Genomic DNA, 13,766 nt, shown 5'->3' with positions numbered 1-13,766 from the left:
TCCTGGCTTTGGGGCATCTCCACTCACACATGAGCTTTGACTTTAAATGTGTGCTTGGCAGGAAAATAATTGAACAAACTAAAAATTAAATAATCCCCGTCGTCACTTTATTGCTTTGCTTATTTTCGACTTTGCGTCCTTATTCTTTCACTGTCCTCGCCGTGTGAAGACAAAGACACGATGGACCACGTTCATGCTGAATAGGTCAAGGTGAGCGGCCTTGGACACACACACACACACAATAGCAGCCTTACTGTGTGTGTGTGTGTGTGAGATTTCATTTCATGTACGTGGTGATGATCCTACACGGGGAAAAAGACGACCAATCAGCTGCTCAGGATCCTTGTCTGGTCACAATGGAGCCTCGCGGCGGCTCGGCCACAAAAGCCGTACGTCTTGTCTCCATGACAACAACCCTGCTGTCAGCTGATCCGACTCCGTCCACATTCAGTTAGAACTTTCTTTTGGGGTGGGATCTTTACAAGCTTGTGTGTTTTCATCCTACGGCTCGAGCTCATGAAGTTGATCGTAACATCTTGTTTGAAAATGGCTTAATGACTCTTGAGTAATGTGATAAGAACACCACAACTACCAGATATCACATATCACATATATTACATATGTAATATCACATATCACATATCCCGCCCCAATTAAAAATGTTGAACTTAAATTAAATCTAAGAGCTGTGAGTGAAGATTTTAGTCAACTTCAAAAGTGTCGTCAAAGCTCTAGTTGCAGCTTGAGCTCCATTTTCTGTCATCTTCCACTTATTTGAATTATCAGCGTTGAACTCTTCACGGGGGAATGTTTTTGATGAAAGAAAGCCGCGCGTCCCCGATGTGAAAGAACAAATCATTTGAACTAATATACATTTTGATGACCAGCTGTTTTTCACACAGCGGGTTTGGATCAAGGCTCTAATTAACGCCGCTGCTCGTCCCCTCCGCCACGCGGCTCCCGAGCGGCGGCACATCAAAGCGCAGCGACCAGCGAGCGGCGGCCAACGCCTGTCGGCACGCTTCCCCCCCTCCCCCCCCCCCCGCGTTTCTGCTGACATCTACTAACATCTCCCGTGGGGGGGGGGTGTGTGTGTGGAAGGAGCGCTCACCGAGGTGCAGATCTTGTAGCCCACTCCGAAGTCGAAACGGCACTGCTCGTCCATGGAGTAGTTGATGCCGGGCAGCTCGGGCAGCTGAGGCCAGTCGTGCTTGAAGGGGTCGTCCAGCAGGCAGTCGTACGTGCTGCAAGGGGGGGGGGGGAGACAGAAGGCCACAGGTGAGGAAACCCCCGCGTTATCACACCGCAGCAGCGCTTTTCACTCCGCGTCTCTATTTCTCCCTCAATGACTCTTATACAGCCATTGAGGAATCCCCTATCAACAGTCTACGTGCCGGATAAAGAAGGGCCCAGTGTGAATCTCACCTGATGTATCTCTTCAGCTCCTGTCCGCTGCACATGGACCAGTGGTACCGGTGGAAGGCCGCCTGCACCAGCGGCGCCATCACGCTGCCCATCGCCGTCTCGTCCCCGCAGCGGTTGCCCTGGCCGTCGTGCTCCATGCCCAGCCTGGTGCCGGACAGGCAGGGAGTAAAGAGTTAACCATAACGACTCGGAGGGCTTCAGAGACTCTGTGGACTTATTCCATCTAAAAACGATTTTTTTCCAAAGGACGGGAGAGACTTCCTGTTGTCCACACGAGTCGTGCACTGTGGGAGATCAATACTGGACAATTTTGTGATGAATGAACATCTCCTTGTGTTCCACTCTGCTTTAAAAGAGGAGAAAAAAAAGGCTTCACGTGGATTTAAAAAGATGAAGTATTTATGAATTGATTCTGAGAGAAAACTAGTTTGTGACTTTTGTGCATTGACGTGCACACGTACTGACATCTGGGTTTGAGATGAATAAACTCTTTTGGAATAATAATTGGACTCAGCTATGTGAGCTTAGAAAGTCAATAATGTAACTTTTATGAATACCTGACCGTTTTTTAAAGCATTTAATGGCCTTGACGAGCGACTGAGTTGTATTTAAAGTTGACTCTTTTATTCGCTGTGTGTCTCCTCTGAGCTTTAGTTCTCATTCACCATTTGTCTTCATATGATGCTGCCTCTCCCTCTGACCAACATCGCTATGTTTCTTTAGAAAAACACTAGAAACCCCCCCCCCCGATAAAAGGACACCCTGCTCCGAGCTGAAGGTCACGTTCTGAGAACAAACGGCGAGGTCATCAGGAGGCGGCGACGCGCTCCAGCGTCACCAGCAAACACCACAGCGGAGGAGTAATTGCTGGGGAGGCGTGACGTGTCGCTCCGGAGTCTGAGCGTCCTGCCTCCCACCCCGAGGGAGACGGCCTTCTTACTCACACTATTTGGCTCTGTGTGCTGAAATGAGGCTGACAGTGAAATAAAATGAACGACACGAAAACTGAATTAAGGGACCAGACTGGTCAGCTTTAGTGTAAATATAATCTCATGTTCATAGCCATGTTTGATTTTCATGTTTGCGTTGTTTTTGTCCCCTGGAGGCCACCGTCGTTCATTAACGAGATTGACTTTGCGGCGTCATCGCTCGCATGAAGCGGCGAGGGATGGGCCCGCCTCCCGACACCAGACGTGTCCGTCATTGGGAGTCGGGCTGGTCCTGTTCACGTCTCCTGCCTTCAATGTGACCCCTGTGGAGATCATCCGAGGAGCCTCTGTGGACACCGGCTCTTTTTATAGTAGCAGCATAACACTCGCTCTATAACGGGATCAAGATGACTTTCAAAGGTTCACTGATTTAAATGAATACATTCAGTGAGAAGATGTGTCTTAAGAGTGAAGTCATTCATCTGCAGTCACACAGACCTTGAAGTTCAAACACTGACTGTTTCTCTTATTTATTAAGAAACCCTTTGAATAGTAATCATTGAATGCAGAAATTGTCAAGCAGAGCTCAAACTGATCGTGCAAACTTGGGGATGAAGCTGAAAATGAAGAAATAAATTATGTAATTGTATCATTGCTTTGATCAGAAAAAGAAAAGGATGGAAAAGAAAGTATTTTTCAAAGTCCCAAAGACAGTAAAGTGTCTCTGAAGAACATGGCTTAAAATATATATATATGTATGGTACAATATATTTTTTAGGAAATTGTAATTATATGAGAGAGCACTGCCATCGTCATGGAGTCCTTAACCCTTCCACCTCGGCAACAATCGGCTTCATCACCAGAGAAAGGCAGCGAGTTCGGAGGAATGTGGGCGGGAAAGAAATCAATCAAACTGCACAAAATAACACGCTGCCAACGGCTGTTGTGGCGAGAGGTCTCTTCAACAGATCCCAAAAAAATGGATTTTTATCTTCTCACTGACTGTTTAAACTGTTCATCCTCCAGAGAAGAAGCCTATCGATGCCTGAGGATAAAAAAAAAACTGGCATATTTGATCTAATACCTGGTCTGCTTTATGCAAATTGTGAAATGAATTATCTCAATAATCCGTTAGTAATGTTAGGGAATGTAGAGGTCTACAGCGAGGTCTAGAGCGAGGTCTACGGCGAGGTCTACGGCGAGGTCTACGGCGAGGTCTACGGCGAGGTCTAGAGCGAGGTCTACGGCGAGGTCTACGGCGAGGTCTACAGCGAGGTCTACGGCGAGGTCTAGAGCGAGGTCTACGGCGAGGTCTACGGCGAGGTCTACGGCGAGGTCTAGAGCGAGGTCTACGGCGAGGTCTACGGCGAGGTCTACAGCGAGGTCTAGAGCGAGGTCTACGGCGAGGTCTACGGCGAGGTCTACAGCGAGGTCTACGGCGAGGTCTAGAGCGAGGTCTACGGCGAGGTCTACGGCGAGGTCTACGGCGAGGTCTACGGCGAGGTCTACAGCGAGGTCTACGGCGAGGTCTACGGCGAGGTCTACAGCGAGGTCTACGGCGAGGTCTACGGCGAGGTCTACGGCGAGGTCTACGGCGAGGTCTACAGCGAACTCCTCGTGAGGCGTGACAGTAAAAAAGAAGACCTACACGTGTCCGGTCTCGTGAGCCACGACGAAGGCGGAGGAGAAGCCGTCCTCGTGGTTGAGGGTGCAGCTCCTCACCGGGTGGCACATCCCCGTCACCGGAGCGTAACCTGAGGGACCCCAGGAGAGAGGAGGGGGGGGTTAGATGAGAAAAAGATACCTGCACAGGTGTAGACAGGAAAGCAGCACCAAAGTCCTTGTGTGGCTCGAGTTGAGTGTTGAGGTGGCCGCTGCTTTGAAACCGAACCCATTGATCACGTAAAGATGCAAATCATTATTCCATTATTCCGTCACTGGAGTTCAAATTTAAAGCAGACCTTGTCTGCTTAATGCTCGTTGGCCTAAAAAGCTGCTCCCTCAGACCGCACTGACTTCCACGGCCGCATGATTTCCCCAGAGTGCAATGCATCCTGGGAACTGGTCGGAGGACCTCTCAGCAGCAGGGTTGCATCTGCACACCGTCTCTTTTCATCGATCGGCCTCCGAAGCTCCCATTCGGTGGAGAGCGGGCGACTCCCCCCCGGGACGCTGCCGTCTTAATTAAAGCGTGAGGGTGGAGGGGGGGATCGATTCCTATCCAGGGGTCCAGATCACAGGTAAACAAAGGCTGCTGGGATACGTGACCCTGGAAGTTGTAGAATTGCCTCGGACAAGAGACCTCTTCACAGCAATAATAGGGTTAGGGTCAGATATCTAAATGTGTCAATGAGACAACAATCTATCACTGTCCCATCTTCTTGTAGATGACCAGCGTGCTGCCAGGTAAATATGCAGGAAAACCCCCCCCAGCTCATCCTACCACTCATTTCACAGGGAAACAAAGTGCATCACAGCAAAGGGGGAGAAAGGCCTTTGTGCTCATGTGTGATTCTCCGTGTTGAATTGAGAGCGGCGTTCTGGTCTCCCTCGCTCACAGCGGGGAGAGGCCATTAAAAAGAAAGCTTCACAGGTTCTGATATTTACCTTTTGTCCAAATACTTGGGAGGAAAACTCACTTTTAATCACTTTCCTTCCTCTGCAGTCACAATTTACTTTTCTAGCCGGATCAATTTTCAGTTGCTGGAGCACTTTAACAACTTCTTCACACATTTGAAAATCTATTTCTAAAGACACTTTTCCCCCCGAGAGAAGGAGGAAGCTCGCTGATTTCTGATCGCTAATGCACATTTAAGGAGGTAATAACAGGTTGAGTTGAGCTGGAGCAACGCTGCAAATGGTTCTTTTGTTAAGAGGGTTTCAATTGTAAAGCCGAAGTGACGGGTTTTTGATGGTGACCCCCCAGCTCCTGTGTACAGCAGACCCTGCTGAAGGAAGTAATGCAGCGGAAATGCTTCCTCTCGTTGGTAGCGGGTGAGATTTACTATTTAAGGATCTGCTGTTTCCTGTTCCATCTTTGCCATTAACAGATCCCATCGACCTCTTAATGCCCCGCTCACCGTCCGTGGGGGTGCATTCGGGTCGATTGCTTTGTTGGTTTTTCCCGCCTGTGAAAATGATTCAATCTCACGATGTGTCACACTCGAGCAGCGCGGCTTAATGGCGTCTTTCTTGCAGCGCGGCGCCGGGCTTATCGAAATATAACAAAGGCTCAAGGGAGGGTCTGCAGGGTTTGTGATCGTAAGACGCCCGGGTGGATGATTGTTGGCTTTCCCTGGATGTGTTCCCCCCCCCCTCTCCCTCCCTCACCCTCCCTCACCCCTCCTCCCCTCTGCCGCAGACGGCGTTAATATAATTCCGCCTTTGATTAGTGGAGTCCTACGGGATGCCACGAAGCCAATCGAGTCTCGGTGAGCGAGGCCGCTCCACGAGGGGATCGTCTTATTTGATTGATTTTCAGCAGCATTCCCTCCAAGCTGATGCAGCACTGAGGCCCGAGCGAACGCCATTGAATGCGACCGTATTCACACATCAATTCATCCGTGGGGTTTCTCCCCGTTGTTGGGGAATATTTGCTTGACGCGCTGTGGGGATTAAAAACACTTTTCTTTCTCTGCTGTGTCTTGAACTTCAACGGCAAAAAGAAGAAGAGTTTAGTAATTGTTGTCAGGTCCAGTGAGAGTAACAAAAACAGCTGTAAGCCTTTTTTTTATTGTTGACAGACCGCATGTGACGAGGTGCCATCACTTTCCTCATTTGGACTGATCCCTTCGTCTCAAGGGGGGAGTTTTTCGATCTCCTCCAAGCGGCTCTCGACATGGGGACGCACAATGAGGAAAGTGGTGTTACCCCGTCACATGTTTCATAGAAATCAATATAATTTCTTTCCAAAAACCACATTGCCATAAAAATGTCTTGTTGCCGACTCCCGGCATTGTCACTGGTATTTTAGTTATCACTCCCCCTCCGTATCAATGCTAACGCCTCATTAAGATCCACTCCCCGCCTACGAGGTCAAACAAGGTCAAACAAGGTCAAACGAGGTCAAACGAGGTCAAACGAGGTCAAACGAGGACAAACGAGCTAAGGCGTCCATGTGAGGCGAAAAGGTCGACAGCTGCAGCATTGTTCCTCCCTCTCAACATCAGCAGATCTCTTTCTCCGGCGCGGTGACCAGAAGAAACGCGCTAACTCCCCGGAGCCCGGGCCGACACATCCAGGTTGGCCCCCGCGCTTCCAGATGTGCGAGGGGGCGGCGAGTCCCCGGACGGCTGCCACGTGAGCCGCGTCCCGCCAAGGCTCCACGGAGCCTCTGGGGTCAGGTGCAGCCTCGTGCCTGAGCGGGCTGAAGCTGTGCGGCCGATTGGGTGTGGTCGAAAACTAAAATAAGAACTTGTTTTCTCCCGCTAGTGAAATGAAGACCAGACTAAAGCAATGAGACGGCTGGACGAGTTCACGGTCACTGTGGAAACGCTGATTCATGAGGCTGCTTTCTGGGGCTGGAAGTGTTTTTCAATCAAGGAGAATCAGCGGGACCGACAACACAATACTTTAGCAAGCGCTCTCCATCGCTTTTACTCCCGAAATCGGTCAAGTCAAGTTCGCCACAAACAGAAGCTTTCTGCCTCTTCCTCGTTGGTATGAGCGAGTGATGAGAATGATAAAATGCATGGAGCAGGTGGAATGGCCCTTTATTTGCATCGTGAGTCGATGACGTGTGATTGCGAACAGAAAGCTGAACCCATGATGGTTCCCTGCAGCGTGTTCGAGCCTCTAACACCGTTATCACTCACATTATCATCACCGCTGCCGTTATCGTCCCCACTATTTCTATCTCTGCGTCGTTATTCTGCTGCAGACATTTAATGGAATCATTTACGTCCCGTTGAATGTGCCTTTCTGGGGGGGTTTCTGTACACTTGCTGTTCCTGAGAAAGTTTCTTCTCCTATTTTTGCTGCACCGGTTGTTCATTTTTAGTTTTTCATTCAATCTGCCACACGGTGCAAGGGGGGGGGGGGGGGGGGGGGGAGGGGGGGAGTGGGAGGCCCACTTGGAAACCTCCTTAAAGAACAGCTTATTAAATTTCAACCTGAGGGGGGTAATGGGGGGGTAATGGGGTAGGTAATGGGGGGGTGGCCTTACCCTGCATCCCCGTCGGGCCGAAGCCCTGGCGGGTCAGGAAGATGGCGTGGTCGTGGTGCTCGGCGTGCTCCGAGTCGCCCTTCTGCTGCACAAAGGCCCAGCGGCAGACGTTCTCCAGGCTGCGGGACGGGTTCCCCCTCTCGATGAGGCTGATGGACTGACGGGACGGGACGGGGGGGGGTAAAGGGACGCGTTAGTATTCTGTCAAGGGGACCAACCCCAAAACACGGAGACTCTGGGCTTCTGACGGGCCACCAGCTCCTCCTGTGGTTCGGCGGCGTGGCTTAAAGAGGAGGAGCCTCTTTCTGTGCGAAGCTCACCTTGGCGTAGCCCAGCATGATCATCCTCACCAGCACCACGTTGATGTGGACTCCCAGCGACTCGTCGTGGTAGATCTCGTTCACCTGAGGGGGGGGGAAGCAGGTCAGACGGTCGCTCAAAGGTCAGCAGCTCACACAAATAGCGTTTATTTTTAGGCTTCTGACGCACTGCGCCCCCACCCGTCTTAATAATGACATGCTCCTACTTGTTTACTCGTCAGAGGAAGCGATGAGGAAACAACAACCCGTCCTTTACACATCACTCCATGAATGACTGTAATCAGAGATCTGATGTGTGGAGTTTACACCAGTAGAAGGAAACGAGTAAATACGAGCGCTCGGTTTAATGTGCTCGGAACCCTCAAAGTAGATCATTATGGGATATTTCAGCACGGTGCTCATTTGTGACCAATAAAGGCCACCAGATTCAAGCTTGAAGTTTGATATTTAAATGAAAACACAGTTTAAATTGTCATGTAGACGCTTAAATAAACATGCACAGGAGAGGATGTAAATAATTTCATCTGTAAGTGGAATATGGAGCCACAGAAAGTCATTCTGTTGGAATATTTATTTTTCAGATTTGTGTTATTTAAATGATGAAAGCAGAGCAACTTGTGTTCTTTTTGATGATGACCACTGTGCTGCAGACTTCCCCTTCGAGACCCGTCTCCCTCCCTCTTCATCATGTTCTGTTATTCCCACAGAGACGCAGGACTCGTCCACTGCAGCAATACAAAAACCCCAAAGTGCCCCAAAGTTCAGGCCGCTAACGAGAGAAGGATCCACGAGTCAAATGTCGTCCTTCAAATCGTGCCGGCGACTGCGGAACGAAGCGTTTCTTTGCAACGCAAGCAGAGGAGCCAACGCGACCCCATAAAAGCCCGGGGGAGGGTTCACAAAAGAGTCACACATGCAGAGAGAGAATCAAAGCTGCAGCGTGTGTGTGTGTGTGTGTGTGAGAGTCCTCATTCATCTCAGGTGTTTGTGACCAACAGGGGAAGGTGTATTCAACAGGCATTGTGTGAGCCTTCAAGGTGAGGAGGAGGGAGGAAGCTGGTTTAGCATTCAGTCTGAGGGTCCCATGCTTAGTTTCCACTGCGCCGGAATCTTCAATCAGCCTCAGGGATCAAATCCCCTCCCCCGCTACGCGGTAAAGGTTTTTGTTTAAAGGACTCGACGTGCGCTCGTCTTCATCGGGATGCAGAGCACGTCGGCCCGTCTCCTAATCGCCTTTCATGTTCCACTTAATTATGATATTCTAGCAGAAACGGCAATTATTCTGTAATGTATCACATGATGACGAGGATTGGGAACGCTGATGATGAAAGCAGGAATGCGATGATGAAGGCGTTGATGAAGCAGCTGATGGATGAGGTCGTCGTGGTGGAGCATGAATGGAAGCGTGCGCCGCTCGAGGCTCCAATAACGCATGTATTTATAATGATCACTTTGTTCAGAACGTACTAGTTTTATATGTCAGTGATTATGACCCCCTCTTACTCAAGAAATGAAATATTTAACACAAAACAAGAATCTTGATTTGGTATCGCTGCAGAGAATGGTCCTCTATGAAGAAGTGCTGGTGTGATATTCAGAGGAAATAAAGTATATAATAGTCCAATCAGAACAACCCACGAAACAAAGCAGAGTCGTTATTTAGTAGTAACTGAGGTCAGGGTGAATATTATTATTATTATTATTATTGACAAATCGATACAAAGTACCGCGGTTCATACAACTTGTTACTTTTGTCGCTACGTACTTTCTATATTTCCTTTGGAGCAAAACGGGACCACAGACTGCAGGTCGTCGCTCTGACCACGGCAGTAAATAAGCCCCCCCCGGGGTAACCATGGAAACGGAGCGAATGGCTTACGGAATAAAGCAAATATAAATTATTTTTAGGCTGAGTAATTATCCCATTTTGTGGTTGCGCAGATATGTCACACTTTTAAAAAACATGGATTTATGGACAGCTGACCTTTAACAGGCCCAGCGTGTGTGTGTGTGTGTGTGTGTGTGTGTGTGACGATCGGCCGCACATTGAGCACCAATCACCTGCCGCCCCCCCCCCGATATCCCCCCCCCGACACCATTCATGCTCCAGAGCAGAGCGGTCGGACCGAAGCGGCGTCGCAGTGGGATTCATCTTCTTTGGGCCGATGACTCCTCACTGAGTTCATCCGCCTCATTACACCATGTTTCCACAGAGGGGGGGGAGGATGGGGAGGATGGGGGGGGGGACTCCAGCAGCGCGTGACCACGTGCTCATTGTCCTCAGATCACCGCGTTGGAGGCGTCCACAGATTCCAGCGCTCAGCTCTTTGGTACGAAGCGACACTCTGATGGTCCACCTCGCTGCTTCCCTTTGAAAGGAGGAGGAGGCCGAACGCCGCTGAACTGACGCCGAGAAGGATTCTGAACATTTTCTAGATCAATTGTTTGTCCGTGGACCCAAAATGTCATCCAAATATTATTGAGTGTATAAAACCTCCACATTTCTGCATTGAAATCACTTGCAATTGTGGATTCATCCGACACCAAAAGAGCTGCAGGTTTAACTGGATCATAAGTCGTCCTCTGGAGCTACTGAGATGATAGAAGATGTTCTAGTCTGCTTCTGGTTTGACACGGTGGTGTGTTTTTCCGCTTAAGGGACATTTTGATGCGCAGCATCGGGGTCATATTTCAGACTCTGCGGCTTTTCCCCCGTTTGGTTGCGTCGACGCCTGCGTGTGAGAACACATGAAGAAATGTGTTCTCGGGTCAGTGTTGAAGGACTCCAGAGGCCTGGACAGAGTCCACACCCCGAACCCGTCCAGCACCGCTGGGACGCTGCCCTGGGAGCCAGGTCCCGTCAACAAACAGCCGCCCTCGGACCTGTCTGACGCCGCTGTGGCCGAGTGGGAGGAGGAAGGAATCATCCCACACTGGGTGGAGAGGGTGGAGCAGCAGCAGCTGCCTCTACTGACTCCTTGTGTTGCTCTGTACTCGGAACGCAGCACCACACAAAGTGCATCTTCAAAGGTAACCCCACCCGACCGCTCGTACACGGCAATGCAAGTGTTGCCGCAGTACCGGCGTGTCACCAACAGAGGTCCACAAAGGTCACGCTTTACTTTGTGACGTATTAATGATGTGAGAAGTGCGAGTTTTCGGGGAAAACCGAGGCCAATTCAAAGGAAGGACCACTGAAGGAAAGAACTGTGACAGACACGAAAATGAAAACGTACACATTTGAACTCGGCTGAACAGCAGAAGTTAGCAGCCATGTTCCTGCAGCTCGGACCTCACGTGTTACAAAGACTCATTAAAGACTGCTTCTCATCTCATCTACCACAACGGTTTGGGGACCGAGTGTGAGGCTGGAGGAAGACTAACCATGTTAATACACAGTGTGTCCACGGAAACCACACACACACACACACACACACACTCACTAGCGCAGTGCAGCTCGTTAAATGTCACCATCAGTTACGGCGTCTCCGGAGGACGGACGAGTCGAGGCTCTTGGTTGAGGAGAAGGAGACGAGGGGGATGAGAGAGGAGAGGAAGGATACGAGGCGAGGGGGAAAGGAAGTGGGTGAGGAGGAGAGGAAGGAGAGAGAAGAACTAAACATCTCCATCTGATAAATCACTTCTTCAAATCTTCAAACCAATTCTTACAGGATTGTCGTCCTTATCCTGCTTCATTTTAAATGAATTATAATAATAATAATATAAAATAATAACATCTATTGCATAAAGGTATTGTATTTCTGTGTGTCTGAAGGCGTCTGAGAGAACCACAGGGAGGGAAAGAGAAAAGCTCGCTGAACACGGCTGTCAATCACAGCATCAAGTGCTCCAGGGTTAAAGTTACATCCAGCCGGGACATCTGCTGGAAGAACACCAGGACGACTCCAGACATTCTGTTTCCGTGGCAACTTTCTCTGAATTATGGATACGTTTCTAGATATATATTTATATTTGGAGTTATGCGAGTACGTCTTATAACTAGAGCTTTGCCTTTTTAGTTGATAAGTCGACTTGTTCCACTGAGGTTTAATTAGTGGCCGTGTCCTCCTGTGAGCTTTTAAAAAATGATGAATGACTTATTTCCAAGAAATGTAAGACACAGTGATGCTTTTGTGTGATCAAATTAGGACCAGAGGAGTCGCCCCCTGGAGGCCATCAGAGAGAATGCAGCTTGAAGCTACTTCATCATTAGCTTTACTTTTCACCAGGGACCTCGCGTATGGATGGTTGTACGTTTTGTGGTCAACAGGAAGTAGGAGAGTATCTTCTCACATGGATATCAAGACAGCCTTCTACGCCCAAACGCTCCCACCCGTTATCGGGTGTCGGACAATGACAGGAAGTGTGCGACTCACGATGTTCATGAGGGTGAGGAGGTAGTTCTGCACGTGCTCCTTCCCGTGGAAGCGAACCACCGAGTCGTCGACCCCCAGCAGGACTTCGATGTTGTAGTCGTCCTCTCCGGCGTCTCGGCGGCGGCGGCGGCGGCGGGCCGTCTCGTTGACCTGCCGGGCCACAGAGTCCAGGGCTCCGGCTACGTCCAGCTCTGGCTCTGTACAGGGATGATGTATGATATAATATAACAGAATATAACACCAGTCAACAGGAGGCTTTGAAACGGTGCTGCTGCTGCTGATCCTCTGGGACTTTGGGAAGCGACACATTCACAGTGGAGCTGTCAGGAGGCTGAATCCATATTAATGAGAGTCTTGTAGCTGCAGATCTGTTGGAAACTCAGCATGTCAAAAGTTTTTTTTATATATATATTTATAAATTGTCGATGACAGCAAAGAAAAACACTATTGGCAGGAATAACAACAATGAGAAATGGATTTGCTGCGTTTCTCTCCTCTTCTGAGGATGACATTTGGGGGTCTGGAAAGCTGTGAAGGCCATTTATTTCCACTATTTTATGACATTTATTGACCAAAAAAGAAATCCAAAAAGTGTAATAGTTGATCATAGATTTCCAATTTTGCTGCTGTATTTTAATTTAGCCAAAGTTGCCGCCCGTATGGTGATTCAAACTAATATTATTACACTTCATGCCCTTTAGAAAATTTGTACACAACATGTCGCGTAGTCCCGTTTTGAAACATCGTTAACGCCGCTGAGCCTGTGAAGGCCGAGGTCGTCGCTCCCCGGACCTCCCACCGGCGCCATGAAATCCTCCCCCCCCCCTCGGTGATCCCTCCCGCGGAGCCGAGGGCCCACCGACGTGCTTTACACTCTCTGCACAGGAGTGTGTGAGCGAATCAGCGGAGTCTTAATTGGTGCATTTACTGTGAAAAAAAGACTTCACGTCCACGCGGTTTGAATGTTGAACGCGTCCAACGGGACAATTTGCTTTCGAATCTCGTCGCGCCCTCCATCAGCCGGGGGTCAAGCTGCCGGATGCGCGGCCTTCGAAAGGCCGACCCAAAACAGACCCCACGGGGGCTCCCGCGGGCTCGGCCCACAACGGGCGGAATCACAAGCAGCTCCGACCAGGTGATCCAACGGAGGAGTGGTGGGGGGGGGGGGGGGGGGGGGGGTGTCAGGTGGATACGAGCCTCTCTGAGCAGAACGCGGAGCGACCTGCAGGCGTCTCTCGCAAACCACCCGGAGAAATACCAGGCCCGCGGGCCGCAGGGGGGGGGGGGGGAAGCAGCCGGTGAAACCTCGCATATTTCAGCCCCATCAGGTGAAGACACTGCGTTGGAAAAATACAAAACCGGAGCCGCAGACAGGCCGCTGATTGAGTGGCGAAGGAGCTAGAATAAATACCACCTCAGCTGTGGCACCGGCTCCCACAGTGTCGGGATTGTGGAGCGCATTCCTCTCCTCCGTCGCCCCCGCGGTGACACGGGCATTCATGGGCAGCCCGACACCCCCACCTCACCCCCACCTCACCCCCACCTCACCCCC

General features: G+C 50.1%; 1 protein-coding gene across 3 annotated transcripts in view; it reads right to left on the bottom strand.

Annotated features, from left to right (window-relative positions):
• Positions 1-13,766, bottom strand: part of adamts3 (ADAM metallopeptidase with thrombospondin type 1 motif, 3) — a 56,568-nt gene that overhangs the window by 17,977 nt on the left and 24,825 nt on the right. For all 3 annotated transcript variants that reach the window (XM_037482215.2, XM_037482216.2, XM_062562579.1), the window contains exons 5-10: positions 12,215-12,411; positions 7,839-7,922; positions 7,519-7,675; positions 4,003-4,108; positions 1,426-1,569; positions 1,112-1,244 (exon numbers count right to left, since the gene is read on the bottom strand). In XM_037482215.2, the coding sequence (XP_037338112.2) occupies positions 1,112-1,244; positions 1,426-1,569; positions 4,003-4,108; positions 7,519-7,675; positions 7,839-7,922; positions 12,215-12,411 (821 nt within the window). The remainder of the gene's footprint in view (positions 1-1,111; positions 1,245-1,425; positions 1,570-4,002; positions 4,109-7,518; positions 7,676-7,838; positions 7,923-12,214; positions 12,412-13,766) is intronic.

This window comes from Pungitius pungitius, chromosome 5, assembly GCF_949316345.1.
Source record: "Pungitius pungitius chromosome 5, fPunPun2.1, whole genome shotgun sequence".
Taxonomy (NCBI): domain Eukaryota; kingdom Metazoa; phylum Chordata; class Actinopteri; order Perciformes; family Gasterosteidae; genus Pungitius; species Pungitius pungitius.
The sequence above is the reverse complement of the archived record's forward strand: the minus strand, read 5'-3'. Positions and strand labels throughout refer to the sequence as shown.